The following is a 17,210-nucleotide window of genomic DNA, read 5'->3' as shown; positions in this document are numbered from 1 at the left end:
CACGTCTGTCTTCCCCTCTCATCATCTTTCCCCTTCATATCCTCTTTCTATAAAAATGTAAATCATTGCTGGAGGATTACTTAGGTTCTGTGGGCAATGGCCTTGCTTTGAAGGTCAGACTATAACCTGGCACCAACCACTGTAGCTGTGGCCACTGGTACTTTGCGGGGCTGGTGGCATGGGATGGTACATCTTCTGGTGGTACATCTGCCTGGTGACAGAGCTCAAGGAACAGGTGCAGAGGCTGAGAAGCATTAGGGAAATTGACTGGTGGAGTCACCCCCAGAAGAAGTTCAGCAGGAGATGGTGAAGCCCTGCACTTCCTGCCATTAGGCAGATGGAGCAAACCAAGTAGATGGGAGGAATGGAAACAGGGTCCTGACCAAAGAGGTAAAAGAATCCCCTCCTGACTTCCATCACCACCCTGGGTGCCCTTGAAGAATGGATGTGGGGCCCTGGACCCAGAGAATCAGGTAGAGGACAGTCAAGAGGAAGATCTGTCTGGAGGGTCTCCTGGTTGCACCCCATCTACCAGACAGATTACAACCACAGCTATAAAGAAAAAAAGAAGGGTGGGTGTAGTTGGTGAGTCCCTTCTGAGAGCAACTGAAGGCCCTGCATGCTGACTGGACCCATCCCACAGTGAGGTCTGATGCCTTCCCAGGGCCCAGATGACGAATATCAGTAGGACACTCCCTGAGATAATTCGACCCTCGGATCATTATGCACTGTGGGTAGTCCAGGTGGCATTAATGGAAGAAATACCAGGGCAATTAAAAAGGATTTCAAAGTGCTGGGATGATGAGTCAATGGGACAGGAGCACGGGTGGTGTTCACCTCAGTTCCTGCAGTAGCAGGGATGAATGAGGAGAGGACTAGGAAAACACATCTTATGGTGGCAAAAGGATGGGTGCCACCAGAAGAATTTTGGTTTTTTTTGACCATGGGGCAAATTCCATGGTATCCAGTGTCCTCAGTTCAGATGGGTTTCATCTGTCTAGCAGGGGCAAAAGAACTATAGCCTGTAAGTTGGTGGGGCTGACCAGGAGGGCTTTAAACTAGGTTTGAAGGGGGAAGGGATAGAAATTGGAGTCTTCAGAGATGAGCCTAAGGGTGGAGAGCCCAAGTTAAGAGTGAAATCAGCAGCCCAGCTGAAGTGCATGTACACCAATGCACACTGTATGGGTAACAAACAAGAGGAGCTGGAAGCCATCGTGCAGCAGGAAAGCTGTGATGTAGTCACCATCACAGAAAGGTGGTAGAATGACTCTCATGACTGGAGTGCTGCCATGGATGGCCACAAGCTCTTCGGAGGGGACAGGCAGGGTAGGAGAGGTGGAGGGGTAGCTCTGTATGTTAGAGAGTCTCTTGACTCTGTAGAACTCGAGGTCAGTAACCACCAGCTCACCAGTGGTGTCTCCCAGGGATCAGTGCTGAGCCCAGTTCTGTTTAATATCTTCATTGGTGATTTATATGAGGGGATTGAGTCCATCATCAGCAAATTCGCAGATGACACTAAGCTGGGGGGAGTGTGGATCAGCTGGAAGGCAGGAGGGCTCTGCAGAGGGACCTGGACAGACTGGAGAGTTGGGCTGATTCCAATGGGATGAGGTTCAACACGGCAAAGTGCCGGGTCCTGCACTTTGGCCACAACAACCCCATGGGGAGCTCCAGGCTGGGCACAGAGTGGCTGAGAGCAGCCAAACAGAGAGGGACCTGGGAGTCTGGATTGACAGGAAGCTGAACATGAGCCAGCAGTGTGCCCAGGTGGCCAAGAAGGCCAATGGCATCCTGGCCTGTATCAGGAACAGTGTGGCCAGCAGGTGCAGGGAAAGGATTCTGCCCCTGTACTCAGCGCTGGTGAGGCCACAGCTTGAGTTCTGTATCCAGTTCTGGGCCCCTCAGTTCAGGAAGGAGATTGAGGTGCTGGAGTGGGTCCAGAGAAGAGCAAGGAGGCTGTGAAGGGACTCAGCACAAGTCCTGTGAGGAAGGGCTGAGGGAGCTGGGGGTGTTCAGTCTGGAGAAGAGGTGGCTCAGGGGAGACCTCGTCACTCTCTACAACTCCCTGAAATGAGGGGGTAGCTGGGGGGAGGTTGGTCTCTTCTCCCAGACAGCTCCCAGTAAGACAAGAGGGCATGGACTTAAGCTCTGCCAGGGGAGGTTTAGGTTGGATATTAGGAAAAAATTCTTTACAGAGAGGGCAATCAGTCATTGGAATGGGCTGCCCAGGGAGGTGGTGGATTCTCCGTCCCTGGAGGTTTTTAAGAGGAGACTGATGTGGCACTCAGTGCCATGGTCTGGTAACCATGGGGTTAGTGGGTCAAAGGTTGGACTTGATGATCTCAGAGGTCCTTTCCAACCCAGCTGATTCTGTGATTCTGTGAAAAAGGGAGAGTTAGAGGTTGTATGCTGTGTTGGACCAAATTCTAGTGTAGAATTTAGTGTAGGACCTTTGTGTTCTAGAATAGCTCGGGAAACAAACCCATGACACACTTCTTGTTGTGCAATGAGTAACTTACTTGCAATGTCCACTATTTGTAAAATAAATGAAAAACATACTGTAATATTTCATTACATTTGTGGTCAGCAAGCTATGTCTATAGTGAAACAGTGCATATGAACCTTTAGACCTATTTCATTCTGAAATTTCTATTGTCAGAGAAGTGTTTCAGAAGCAACATCTGCTCTTGAGATTGCTTAAGAGCTTCCATTTCTAGGTTTTTTTTTCAGTTGCTTAAAATGTTGCTATATTTGACCTGTTTAGATTAAATGCTAGATAGCCACTTCAGGTCAGAGTATAATAGCTCTTTTTTTGAGATTCAGATGATGATGAGCACCATTATTTTTCATTATTGCTATTTTTTTAGTATTCTTTCTTTACTGTCCTCATGATATACACTGGTTTCACGACATTAAATAAGTAACAGTGTGAAACTTGAAATCCACAAGAACTCAGTGTGGCAATATGGGAAGGTAGCTACAGAAAGTTCTGCAAATTAATTTTTTATTGACAGCATTCAAGTAGTTCATGAAGCTTTCCCACAGGCACAGTTGCACAAGACCCCAGGTGGTTCTTCAAGAGTTCTTGGAGAAGTTTCCTTTAAGAAACATTTCTTCTGCACAGACGGACTGAAACAGGAATCCCTTGCCCTCCTTTTAATCAGGAGTCTGTCCTGATTAAAACGGCTGTGGGAGAGGAGCAGGCTATGACAAGCAAGGTGGCCATCTGGAGAGCAGGTGGGACTGCAATTTAAGGTCAAACACTGATGGGGCAGATACTGGAAAAGCAAGTCAGAATAAAATTAAATCCAACTGAAGTTTGCAGCTGGGAATTGCTGTGTCAAGGGAAGAGCACAGAGAGAATGGAGAGGGAAAAAACCACTAGAAAGAGATGGAATGTGGAGGGAGAAGGGTGACTGCTTGGAATAACAGGCCAGGGAACACATGAAAGTAGGTTTTCACTATAAGGATGAGTAAGAGGCCCCAGAGGCAGCAGAGAAAAACATGAATAACATATGAATAACAAACTGGAGAGCGTCAGAGAAACTGTGACTTGGTAGGCATTTGAGATGGGGAGGGAAAGGTATTGGTGGGAAAATTACTGCACAAATAAATGTGATGTCAGAGCCTGTTTTTCATACATCACTGGCTCTGTTCTCCAGCCACGCAATCAGAGTGTTGCAGTTCATGCCCCTGGTTCTGGTGCATGAGCTCAGAAGCACTGTACTCAGCACACTATGGAATCATCATAGATTCACAGAATAGTTGGAGTTGGAAGGGACCTTAAACACCATTTAGTTCTATCCTGACTGCCATGGGCAGGGACACCTGCCACTAGACCTGGGTGTTCAAAGGCCCATCCAACCTACTCTTGAAAGCTTGCAGGGAGGGGGCATCCACCCATTCCCTGGGCAACCTGTTCCAGTGTGTCACCACCATGACATTGAAGAATTTTTTCCTCATGTCTAACCTAAATCTACACTCTTCCAGTTAAAAGCCACTACCCCTCATCCTAGAAGTCCATGCCCTTGTGAAAAGTCTCTCGCTCAGCTGTCTTGTAGGCTGTAGGAAGGCTGCTAGAAGATCTCCTCAGAGACTTGTCTTCTCCAGGCTGAACAACCCCAGCTCTCTCAGCCTGTTTTCATTGGAGAGGAGCTCCAGCACTCTGATCCTCTTTGTGGCTCTCCTCTGAATTCACTCCAAGAGCTCCGTGTCCTTCCTGTGCTGGGGGCTCCAGAGCACCCCTGGTGGGGTCTCATGACAGGGGAGTAGGGGGGCAGAATCACCTTGCTTGACCTGCTGGCCACATTCCTTTGGGTGAAGAACTGGATATGGTTGGGGTTTTTTGGGTTGCAAGCACACATTGCCAGCTCACGTTGAGCTCCTCATAAACCATCACCCCCAAGCCCTTCCCCTCAGAGTTGTTCTTAATTCATTCTATGCCCAACCTGTACTTGTGCTTGGGATTGCCCTGGCCCATGTGCAACACCTTGCACTTGGCCTTATTGAACTGCATGAGAAGCTGTCATGGGCCCACTTCTCAAGCCTGTCAGTGTCCCTCTGGGTGGCATCCCATCCCTCCAGCATAGCGACCACACCACACCACACAGCACGGTGCGGTCAGCAAAACTGTTGACAACCCAGCGCCTCAGCCACACCACCGAGCCCACACCCATTGTGTCGCCGGGAGGGGTGTGCGGGACAGCCCCCCCCCCCCCCGGACCTCCCGTCCCTCACCGGTTCGGCTCGGCCAGGCCGCCCGGCCTCTACTGCCGCCTCTCGGTGCCGCCGGGACGGGCTGCGCTGGGCTGAACCTCCGCCGGCTGTTTCAGGATGGGCGGGACAGGCGGGAGTTGCCAGCTTTGTGGTTTAGAGTGAGCCAGAATATTTAGGAATGGTTTACTCGAATACAAGGAACTCGAAACTGATCCTTGGTTCGCCCCCGGGGGAGCCATATGGGCAGCGAGGATGAACATCCTTCGGAAGGTCACGGCATAGCCGGGTATCCCATGGTGGGGTATCCCAGAGCCGCTCACACACCCAGGGAAAAGGTGTGAAGAAGACCATAGGTTTTCTCTTTTGGTGCAGCACCTGTGCAGGCATCGTCTGTGCTCAAGACGGGGCTGTTCAGCCTGGAAAAGAGGAGCCTCATCGCTCTCTACAACTCCCTGAAAGGAGGGTGTAGCCGGGGGGGGGGGGGTTGGTCTCTTTTCCCAGGCAACGCTCAGCAAGACAAGAGGGCACGGTCTTAAGTTGTGCCAGGGGAGGTTTAGGTTGGACATTAGAAAGAATTTCTTTACGGAGAGGGTGATCAGGCATTGGAATGGGCTGCCCAGGGAAGTAGTGGATTCTCCGTCCCTGGAGATATTTAAAAAGAGACTGGATGTGGCACTCAGTGCCATGGTCTGGTAACCGCAGCGGTGGTTCAAGGGTTGGACTTGATGATCTCTGAGGTCCCTTCCAACCCAGCCAATTCTATGATTCTATGAAGAGTCACGGCTGCTTGAAGCCCCAGAAGTGTAGGGAAAGCAAGCCCTAAAGGCAGCAGGCATCTCAGGTGGTACAGGGCACAGGGCAGAATGGTCCCAGGTTTTAGTGGGAGGCTGTAGGAGCTTTCCACTCAAGCTCGGGGCTGGAGAGAATAAAAGAGGTGAACTGACTCCAGTGAAAATCCCCCTGATATGGTATGCAGGGGCAGAAACCAGTGGATTAAACCCAGCAGGTCTGAGCCAGAAGACAGGCAGGTTTTCCTGTGGCTTACCCAAGGCTCTGAATTTAATCACTGGCAGTGAAACTAACCTGGGTCACAAGACCAAGATTGGGAAGTGCAACGTGCAAGAAACCCACTGAATTCTTATTGGCAGAATGGAAAAAGGACAAATTGCTGCCTTGGTCCTTGGTCAGGGTTATTTTACTTGCTACTTAAATATGTTTGATTCCCTGCTGATGGATTTCACTACTTAATTTTATGTTTTAATACTTACTCGCTGTGTTTTTTGCACTGATTAACTGTTTCCAGATGGGAAACTGTGCCTTTTCTTAAGAAATTGGGAAATGTGTGTTTCCTTCCAGCTTCCTGGGGGAAGAACAAGCTAGTCAGGCCTGGTTTAGGTGGTAAGATTATGTAAACCAGAATACTATCGATCTTCATAACATCAAGCAGAAGGGTTACAGCTACACAGCTCCGAGTCATCTTAAGAAAAAGTTTGTCGTATGTAATTTGGGAGAAGTAGTATGTGGTCATGTAATTTAGGAATTTAAGAGAACATGTGTGTCTCTGAGCAGGCTTATATTGCATTGGCAACCTTAATATTATAATTTATAAAACCTAATGGCATAATTTTCCTCCCTTTAAATTATTATTTTAATATTATTTCTGGCATAGTTTCAGTGAATTGCAAAATATATTACTTAGCTCTTTCATATTATGAATTTTAAACCAAAAGAGAACTAAGCAAATGCAATAAAATTCTGTATGTGTATTCACTGTTAATATATATATCAGTATCTCTAGTTTTCTGCATTAATAACATTATGCAGATATATATGCCCTTATAAATTGCAGCTACTATTTTCAGCAATCCTTTTCTTAATTAATAAATGTATGTCTTATAAAGAATTATTAGTATTCACACATGTCCTAATATGCCACTGCTGCAGACAAGTTGAGTCAGGTTTATGTGAAAATACACAATTCCCTTGCAATGAAACGACATGCATAATGTATCAACCTACATGATACTTCTGACATGTCTATTTTAAAATATGACTGCAACTCCAAGAGTCACTGGCAGGGTTTTAGCTTTGCCCAGTCTGGAGGAGAAAGCATCTCTCTGTGATTTGTTGTGTATCTTTCATCACTGTTTTCCTGGTTCTTAAAATACCAGTTAGAGACATCAAGCGGTGCTCCCAAGAGACTTCAGAAGTGACATGACATGCTGTTTTCTTCCTCTCTCCGTTCTCAGTTTGACAAAGAAATAGACAAGGCATGTTCTTCAAGTAAAGCCTTTATCCTGATTACAATAGAGTCGGTTATGATTCATCTGTAGGTGTTTCTCTCCTTGACAATATAAAGGAGTCTTTCAGCTGAGCTTGCTGACATACTTTGCCTATGGCCTGTCAAAACTTGAAAAATTTTTTTTCCTGGCCAAAATAATCTTTGGAGCACGCTGCGCTGGTTGTCAAGGGTAGATGTTCTACTGGAGATTTACATTTTCATTTATAGTCTGGTCTCAGTGTTGCTGGTTTGTGAGGAGAAGGGGTTTTCTAGAGTATTAGTAACAGGTCTTTTATCTCGAACAGTGATACTTTGGTCTTGGCTTGATGGCACTGGCTGGATTAAAGATCCTACCTGGGATAAGTCTTGAAACTTCTTTCTGTAAGGGTCTTAGATCTAACTTGCTTCAGTGCTAAGTCTGATGAAGAGCTGCTGTTATATGAAGTTCACTTGGTAAATAAAGAAGTAGTCGTGAGTTCTTAGTCACATTCTTACTTACAGATATAAAAAAACCCTAGCGTAATAATGCAGTCTTACACCTGCTGGTAGCCTCAGAGGTAAAAGATTGAATAGGCTGTGATCTTTTCCTTTTGTCCCCCTAAAAAAGGGTCTGAAGCATCAGATTAGGAGCAGTAGCAGCAGCCCTTTGGCCATCAGGTTGCAGTAACAGAGTGAACTTTGGCACAGTGGTCTCTGGACAGGATGATCAAACAGTTTTTCTGTGCAAAATTTCCTATGTAGTCTCTCCCTTTTTCTCTACCCTCTGGATTTTGTTCCTAACTTTTGAAAAGGAGGGGAGAAAAGGGGGAGAGGAGAAGCAGCTGAGAACTCTTTTCCCCTCCCTTTTCACAAAAGTCATCTGTTTTCCCGTAAGGGCCTAATAGAGACCAGATCTGTATTTGGTCTGAGCCAACCGGATTGTGCAACTCTTTCTGGAAATCCCCCTTCCTGCCGAGAGCCGGCCAGCAGAGCCTCTCGGTTCGGCGGGGAGGCTGGGAATCCGCATCCTGCAGGCAGAGGGTGCTGTGATATTGCGAATTGGAGCTTCCCTGCCTCCGTTCCCAGCCTTGGGCTGGTTTGGAGGGGAGGGCGAACAGAAAGAAAAAATAGAAAAAAGAGGAAGAGAGGAAAGAGAAGAAAACCAGACACGACCCAGGGAGAGAAGGTAAATATTGCAAGCATTAGAAATGGGAAAATATTTCTGAGCATCACTGTCTGACAGCAAGGACAGTCAGGACAAGCTGCTCCACAACCCCAAGGTCTTAGTGTATTTTTTTTTAAGTGCTAGGAAGAATGAATTCGGTATCCTGGGGCAGAGGTACTTTCTGTCATAAATTGCTCTGAAGCAGTACAGGTTTTAGAGGCAGCGATGGTCCTAAGGGGATAATGTGAGTACCAGTGAGTACCAAGATACAGATCATCTTTCCATTTTGTCAGTATGCCTTCTTGATGCATGAGGTTGCTGTATTCAGGAAGGAACAGGGGTATAAACTTGCTTTTGAGGCAAAACATTGACATAATCACCACAACCTGGGGTTTTAGGGTCTTTGACCTGCAGACAGGCAGAAGCAAAGCCAACATTAATCAGTCACGCTGTTTTTTTGTCCCAGACTGTAACTCCAAAGTCCAATTCCTGACAGCTTTAAGATAGAAGATCTGCTTTTCCCAGATGTGGTAAGTTATTGAATCTCCAAGAGAAACTAAGGTTTATTAGTAATTTCATTTTATAAATGAGATGTCTTTCCTGTAGTATGTACTGATTTTCAAATCTGATGTATCTGTAGTCCAAGTAGCCTCCAGAACAAAGCTGTGAAGTAGGCAATAGCAGTGCAGGCCCTTCTGTTCAACTTGTGCAGCATTTCCACCTCCTAAAGAGCTGGAGAGGAACAGAGAGCACAGCTGAGGTTGAACTCCTGGATGAAAGGCTACAAGAGATAAACAACCCTCACAAAGCAACAGCACTGGTCATGAAAACTCCAAAGCCAGGAGCTATACTGTATGCTATGTAGAGCCAAATTCTAGGCTTTTGTCTAGGGACTGAGTACCTATGTATACATAGAAGAGTACTGCAATGTCATCTTCCTTCCTCTTTTCTCAGGTACCTTATCTTCTGTCTCCCTGTCTGGGCTGATGCAGCCTCCATGTATGGTGAGATCTTCTCACCCAATTATCCTCAGGTGTATCCTAATGATGTGCAGGAATCTTGGGAAATCCAGGTCCCTTCAGGATATGGCATTCACCTTTATTTCACACACTTGGATCTTGAACCATCGCAGAACTGTGAATATGACTCTGTGAAGGTACTGTCCCCATCCTCAAGAGAGAAAAATACGAGGTGGCAGGTTAGCACACAGAAGAAAAATCTGTATACTAAGCTCAGGGCTGGAAGAGGAGATAGGCACATCCTTCCTGTTCTGAGCTCAAAGAAGCATCACTGACTGAGTGTATCTGCAGTCACTAAATGAATTTGAGTTTGTATCATAACCCCATGAATGTTGTCTGCCAACATCTCCATTCACAGGAAAAGCCTTCTTAGCCATCACTGACACCTCTGTATTGCAAGGCATAGTCTTAGCCAGTGAACTATAGCCATAAAAAGACCATTTTCTTAAGACATTGATTTTCTGTCCCTGAAAATATTCAGAACTAATCCATGAGTCGACATAAATGATTTGATGCAATCATAAATTGGTTGGAAATGATTGAGGTTAAAAGCAACCAAGAGATTTGTGTATGGATAGGGGGTACCTGGATAAAGTGTTGTGGTCCATTTCTGATGGCTTATACACCACAGCTTTCTTAAAACTTAGAGACCCACTAGCTATGTTCCATGTTGTCCCACAAGGCACAAAACATCAAACATTTCCACACAAACAGATAGAAAAAGGACCATCCTATTCTACAAGAGCTATGTATGAAAAGGGGCAATCAGTTCAGGTGCAGCATCAGAAGGACACCTTGGAGAAGGACCAAGTTGGGACAGCAGTATGTATTTGCTCTGCTGGGGGCTGTAATGATATGTGCCCTCTTGCAAGAAACTGATTAACCTGCTCTACAGACCATCAGTGATTGGTTTTGCCATTTTGAACCACACTGTTCATTTTTCGTATAAGAAGTCCTGACAAAAGAATGTTAACAGAGAACTTTCTGGATTAATTTGAATCTGAGAAATAATGATGTGTATTTCACAGCTGTGAAAATCCTCGAGCATCTGACAAATCTGATGATACTGGTTGTCTAGGGTCTCTATTCAGCTGTAGCTTGGCTGGCTGTCTTCTACCCTTGGCCAGTGTTGTGGATCACACAGCAGCCTTGGTCTCTCCTGCTAGCTATGTGATGTAGCTGTGTCCAGAGAGATCCACCAGAATGTCATGAGAAATGCAGATTAGGAGCCTTTGGTTAGCCACCTAGGAGCTGAAAGACTCAAGTGTTTATAGCTATACATATTACAGTAATGACATGAGATCTGCATCCTCTCTGCATTCTCCTGCAGGTTCTGTCAGATGGCCATGTTGAAGGCACACTTTGTGGGCGGAAGAAACCTCGCACCTCTGGCTCCTCGATTATAGAGGAATTTCATGTTCCTTATAACACCCTCACTTTGAGCTTCAAATCAGACTTTTCCAATGAGGAGCATTTCACTGGATTTGCAGCCTACTATGTTGCAGTGGGTAAGGTTAAAATAGCCTCCTCTGAATCTCTGTAGTGTCCTGGCTAGGGGGGGGGTGGGGGGTGGGGGGTGGAGGGGAGAGGCTTTTGGTACAAGAATGCCTTATTTAAAAGAGATCTCAGCAGACAGGACTGATTTCCAGAATGGCCAGTATAAATGCTGTCTACCCTTTCCTTGTTGTCCAGCAGTGTTTTCTTCCCTTTTTCATCTTCTTTCCGGCCTCAGAGCCCTTTCTCTTGGCCCATCAGCCACCTTTGGCTGATTTGTGTTTTCCCATTTGCAGATGTGGATGAGTGCACAGATTTTGTGGAGGTACCTTGCAGTCATTATTGTAATAATTATATTGGAGGTTACTTCTGTACATGTCCACCAAATTATTTCCTCTATGAGGATAAGAAAACATGCGGAGGTAAGAGATCTACATGAGCTGTGGTAAAGTGAGGTACTGTACATGGAAGACCTTCTCTATCAGCCTTCTTAACCAGTTGTGACAGGTATATTTTGTAGAAAAGAACACCCTATTACAAACCTGAACAGGCAGTAGACTGTGATTTTGGGAATATCTAGTAATGTATTCTCAACATTCTTCTTTTTTGTGTCAACAGAATTAGGACACCATTAAACGATATTCTCTAAAGACTGATGGAGACTGTTCTTAGCATATGGCTATCTGTCAATCTTTTAATCTCTGACAAAATAGTGAAGTTCAATGAAGACATGAAAATGGCCAAGGGGCTCCTTGGCTCGAATAAAAACATTGGAAAGTCGTAGATGGTGCATTCTGAAAGGGGTATAATTTGAAGACCTAAGCACGAAGGAAGGGGGCTTATAAAATGCAGGTGGAAAGTAAAAAGAAAGATGGATGGAGAAAGAGAGGACACTAAGAGACATTAAGGTAAACTGAGCAAAATTAAAGATGTGCTGGAGCTGTTCCCAACTCTGAGGACACCAGGAAGTTGCCCAAAGGGTGGGTAAGAGTGCATGGTGGCTCAGGCCACTAGAAGTTAAAGTCCCTGGCTAATTGGATTAGGGAGTGGCCCTAGTTTCAGTTTCTTGAAATGATGCAATGTTGTGACATGGTTAATGGAGACGACTGAGGAAACTGAAGATATAGTGGAAGGGGGAAAGTCTTGTCAGCTTTGGGCCATTCCTTTCTGAATCTTACCTGTGTTCTTTACTTAATCCTAGTGAATTGTAGTGGAAATGTTTTCACTGAGCCATCAGGGGAGCTTACCAGTCCCAATTATCCCAACCAGTACCCAGAGAACTCACGTTGTGAATACCGAGTGGTTCTGAGGCCAGGATATTTTGTGGCTTTGACCATACGCAGCGGGGATTTTGATGTGGAACCAGCCAACTCAGAAGGGACTTGCTATGACAGCTTAACAGTAGGTGTGGGGCTTGGGGAGGGAGTCAGGATGCTCTGGGTGTCCCCTCAATTTCCTCATATTCAGAATACCCTCTGACGGCTTAACTTGGTTTTCAACTATGTTGCTTTTTTCAGTTCTTGGGAATGTCTCTCTCTGAATCCATTTGTTGTTTCTCATGTCTTCTTGTTTGTTATTTTCCCAGATTATCTCTGGAAAGCAGCATTTTGGTCCTTATTGTGGCAGCAAATTCCCAGGTCCTCCTGACATCAAAACTAAGAACAATGTTCTTGACATAATCTTCCAGACAGACCATGAAGTACAGCACAAAGGCTGGAAAATACGCTACTATGGGGATCGTGAGTACACACTTGGGAAAGCATTCACTCTGCTGCTGAGTTAGGAAGAGGGCTTGTTCCAGGTCAGATTCATGGTACAACAGCATGTTAAAATGTTGACAGCTTCTGGTATTGAGTAAACAGAGGATGCCTGTTTGCTAGGGAGAATAATCACCAGGGAGAAAGAAGCTGGGAGCTGGAAGGAGAATAGATCTTGAACCAGTTAATCACTGATTTTTGCCTATGTCTTCAAAGCTGTTACCTGTCCTCCAAGTGTCATCCCCAACTCTGTTCTTGACCCAAAGAAGGACAGGTATATCTTCCAAGACAACGTAAAGGTGACCTGTGTGGAAGGCTATGAAATTGTCAGGGTAAGTTACATAAAAAAGCATGCATTCTCTCTGATCCTCTCAGCAGCATCCTGTTGTCATTTCCCATTAGGTGTTCTGAGCATCTTTGGGGACTCAAAATTTTCACCACAGCTGCAGCAAGTGGAAGGTTATTCCAGCCACTCCAGCATTTTTTGGATCCCCTGCTGCAGTGCTAGTGTCAGATATATTTCATGGCCAGTGACTTACCTGGATCATGTGTTCCTTTCCATAGCAACGAGACAGCATTTTCAGTTTTCACTCCAGCTGTCAGGACAATGGAGAATGGAGCAACTCCAATTTCATCTGTGTTCGTAAGTGACTGGTCTCTGTATTGTGGAAAGCACACTGGAGTCTTCTAGCTTTAGATCTACTATATCTCCAGATTAGGAGGATGCTGAAGGACTGGGATGTGAGCATGCTAAGGGACAGAGGAAGGGAGTGCTGATGACTGGAACCAGAGAGCCTGAGTGGTTCTGTATAACATATTGTTGCGGTGAGGGTGACCATTTTTGTTTCTTCTCTACAGCTGTGAACTGTGGTGATCCCATTCCTATTGACAATGCCCAAGCCATATATGTCTCTGAACATCATGAGCCTCTGTACAAAGCTGCTTTCCGCTATCAGTGTGATGAACCCTACTATACCCTAAAAACCAAAGGGGATGGTAAGCATTGCTTCTGCTACAGAAATGATCAAGGGCCTAAGAAGTGGTACTTGGCATCATCATAGGGCTGGGATTACATCTCACCAGCTGGAGATTGGTAAAAAGTTCTTATTGATGTGAGACTGCAGGCAGTAGTTTTGTGTTGCTTTTGTGTTTGATTCACTGTAATGTCTGTCCTTGGGCTGTCGAGCTATAGGAAGTCCTCCCTCCATTTGCCTGGTGTGTGAACCATGGAGATTTTTGTCTCAACTGCCACACATTTCAGGTGGACAAATAAAGGACCCAAGAAATCTATTAGATGGGGTCCTTCCAAAATAGGGGCAGAAACACCCTGGTGGATTTGTGTACTTCCTGGGAGATCTCAGCAATGTTTACCAAGCTATGTTTGCTTTAGAAATGAGAATGTATGCATTATCATATGCAGTAATGCTGCTTACCCTCTCTTTGCCTTGACTGTATCCTTGTGGCACTCTATTCTTGTTTTCCAAGTGGTGTATCACTGCTCAGCCAATGGAGAATGGGTCAATGAAGAGATGGGAACAAAGCTACCAAAATGTGTCCCAGGTACTACCAAAAACTGTTTATATGTACCATGGGTTCTTTCATGTCTGTTTTTAATCTGTTATCTGAAAGTATAGGTGATCCTTTCTATGTTGCTTGAAACACATTGGACAGGGTATTTCTGAGAACTGTTGGCCCCAGTTCAAAGAAGGCCCTAGAGCAAAGAAAGGTCAGATGAGGCAGCACAAACAAAATGGAGACATAAGTGAACAACATAACATATCACAACAACATAACACAACATATCTGGAATAGCAGGACCTCCTTGAATATCAGTGTCTGTTTCTGCATCAGTTTCCTGACTTTCAAATGTTCACATTATCATGTTGTTCAGTGCTTTAGATCTCTCATCTGCTTTGCAGGAGGCAAAGATCCTGTCAGACCAAGAGACATGTCCCACAGTGCTGGACCTTTCTTTGGTAGCTCCCAAACTACACTGAAGGCTGTAGCTTCTCTTCAAACCCCTCCCAGGGGTAGTGTCCATCTGTCCACTTTGCACTACAGATGTAGTACTATAGTGAAAGGGTTTTCACTACTCATGCTTGAAGTCATAGCCTAAACTATTAAGGTTTGATGTGTCCTTCAGAATTCAGATACACTTGCTGTGTCTGAAAGCTCAAGCAGTATCCTTTTTGAGGACCTTCTCATCCTCACTGTGTACTTTGGAGACGCTGGGAAGAGAAGTGCCTGGGTACTGTACTACTCCTGCTCCTGACTGCTGGTAGTTATGGCTGAGTCTGAACTTCCAGCTGGCAAAGCAAAATTTAAACCCAATGTATTCTGCACACTGTTCAGTTTACCTCCTTAGAAGTGGCAGCATGTCTTGGACTGGTTGTATATGATGCCTCTTCACAACTCCAAACCACCAAAAGCTCATTGATCAAGTGCAAGATCCAGCTGAAGATGATTGAACCATCTCAGAGTTATTTACTACCCAAGAAGAAATTTCAAAGAATATGAGGACAAACTCTTCTGAGTGGGTCTCAACAACAAAAGACAGTGTCAGGCAATGGGCACACTATGGAACAAGGGAAAGTGTGACTATATTTAAGGAAAAATGCTCATTAGAGCACTGGAATTGTTGCCCAAACAGGCTGGATAATCACCACCCTTGGACATGATCAGAAGTCACCTGGCAAAGCCCCTGAGAAACCTGACTTTGCAGTTAGGAGGGCAGGCTGAAGGGCAGTTAGGGATGAACATCTTGTACTAGAGACACTGAGAGGTATCTTCCAGCCTAAATCTTTCTATGATTATATTAAATTCTTTGACAAACTGTAATTCAATTAAATCGGAAGCTACCTACTGGCTATAGTTCCTTAATCTCTAACTACATGAGTGAGGATTCAAATTAAACACAATGTAGTAAGAAATCAATGTCCTAGCTATGTCTGCATGATCAGCCTTATTTATGTCCTTAGTGCTCACATTCTGCTAAACCTTAGAGAACGTCTTAATCAAAGAGCACAGAGCATCTCTGCATCCATAGGACCCCCAGATAAAATCTCCATTAACCCACTGCTAACATACAGAAAGAATGTGGAGGAAAATGGTAAAACATCAGTGACAAATCTGAAGTCTTAACCTGGGGCTATCTGGTGTACACATGGACACACAAAACATTTTAAAAAGTGAGTAAGAATTTAAGCAAATACTTTTTCAAAGACAATCCCTTCATTTACAGGATGTAATTCAGCAAAGGAAAAATGCTAATTAGGATGCAATTAAATTATGAGCTTTGACATACCCAGTGCTGCCAAGGTGAAAAAGTTGTGAATGTTCTACTTTGCAGAACAAAAATTTGAGAATGAGTCTTGTCAGCCTAAATTGAATGGTGACAGTAGTTTTGCTTGAATTTTCTTGACCTTTTTTCTGTAAGTACTACTTGCAAACTCTATGACATAGAATAAAAACATGGGTTACTCCAAATAAGAAATTATTTAGAGGACACAGGAAGAACTATGGGCTTTTTTGCAGTACCAAAAAAATCCCTATTTGTAACTGCTAATTCATCCATCTGTTTTCTTTTCTTTTCTTTCTAGTCTGTGGGGTGCCTAGTAATCCCATCCAAGAGAAAGGAAAGATTTTTGGAGGCACCCTTGCAGAAAAGGGCAACTTTCCCTGGCAAGTGTATTTTGATTACCCAAGAGGAGGTGGTGTACTCATCGCTGAAAGATGGGTAATGACTGTGGCTCATGTGCTGGAGGGATATGACAAGCCCAACATGTATGCTGGGGTAATCAATGTTGGTAGAGAATCTCTGTATAAGGAGGGCAAGCAGCTGATTGCAGAGGCTTCATTCATCCACCCTGACTGGAAGAAGGAGCCTCTAGACACCAAGACTGATTTTGATCATGATATTGCACTACTGAAACTGAGGGACCCTGTGAAGATGGGCCCAAATATCTCTCCTCTCTGTCTGCCTGGTAAATCACCTGAGTATGAGCTGCAAGAAGGGATTCTGGGCTACATTGCTGGCTGGGGCCAGAGAGAGAAAGGAAGACTGCCTGTTTATCTTTGGAAGGCCCAGATTCCTGTGGTGGACATGGAAAAGTGCAGATCTGTGAAACCAGAGGGCTCTGATAACTCCAGTGCTTACCAGTTCACTGACAATATGATCTGTGCTGGTGGTGGCAAGGACAGCTGTAAGGGGGACAGCGGTGGAGCTTATGCTATCCAAGATCCTCTTGATGACAGACGGTACTATGTGGCTGGGCTGATCTCCTGGGGACCAAGATGTGGTACCTTTGGTCTTTACACCAAGGTAGTGCGTTATTTGGACTGGATTACAGAGACTATGAGCAAACATGAGGATGCAGAAGCTTGGCAGGATTAGTTCCTGCTCCTTTCAGCACGGTCACCCTTTCTAAATATGGTGGTTATGTGTTCAGGCTGGCTGTGATCCTGTTCACTGTGTGTGTATAATGGGCCTGCTTGTGTCTGTGTTGAGTGGAGAGGCTGGGAAGAGAATTTCGCTTTATTCTTTCACTCACAGTTGCATAAGAGGATGATGCTATTCTGGATAAAGAGGCTCTTTCCGCTTTCACTCTTTTATTTCTATCCTGGTTTTTTTTCCCACTTGGAGAGGACCAAGATATGTCTCACCCTACAGAGAGGTTTCTATGAAGTTAGGAGAGAGTGATTATTGGTTCCTGGAATAGGTTCAGAGTTTCTGATGTATGTATTTCATGTAGTGTGCAGAGTATCTAACAGTATTAAACAATGTTCAAATTGCCTTTTGT

At 44.9% G+C, this 17,210-nt stretch overlaps 1 protein-coding gene across 1 annotated transcript; it reads left to right on the top strand.

Moving 5' to 3' along the window:
* Positions 1–7,941: 7,941 nt before the first annotated feature.
* Positions 7,942–17,208, top strand: C1S (complement C1s). The gene is made up of 12 exons (XM_008499117.2): positions 7,942–8,162; positions 8,608–8,671; positions 9,096–9,297; positions 10,491–10,668; positions 10,951–11,076; positions 11,856–12,055; positions 12,240–12,393; positions 12,628–12,743; positions 12,976–13,054; positions 13,270–13,407; positions 13,897–13,971; positions 16,011–17,208. Exons 2-12 carry the CDS (start codon positions 8,667–8,669, stop codon positions 16,802–16,804), a joined length of 2,067 nt encoding a protein of 688 aa, XP_008497339.2. The 5' UTR covers positions 7,942–8,162; positions 8,608–8,666; the 3' UTR covers positions 16,805–17,208.
* The last annotated feature ends 2 nt before the right edge of the window (positions 17,209–17,210 follow it).

This window comes from Calypte anna, chromosome 1, assembly GCF_003957555.1.
Source record: "Calypte anna isolate BGI_N300 chromosome 1, bCalAnn1_v1.p, whole genome shotgun sequence".
Lineage (NCBI taxonomy): Eukaryota > Metazoa > Chordata > Aves > Apodiformes > Trochilidae > Calypte > Calypte anna.
Note: the sequence above shows the minus strand (reverse complement) of the source record. Positions and strands in the feature narration are given on the sequence as shown.

What these genes read in the sequence shown, in the direction of transcription:
- C1S (XM_008499117.2), top strand. An exon ending in GTGAATATGACTCTGTGAAG is followed by an intron (nt 9,298 to 10,490) that starts GTACTGTCCCCA and finishes ATTCTCCTGCAG; the next exon opens with GTTCTGTCAGATGGCCATGT. An exon ending in AAGGCTATGAAATTGTCAGG is followed by an intron (nt 12,744 to 12,975) that starts GTAAGTTACATA and finishes TCCTTTCCATAG; the next exon opens with CAACGAGACAGCATTTTCAG.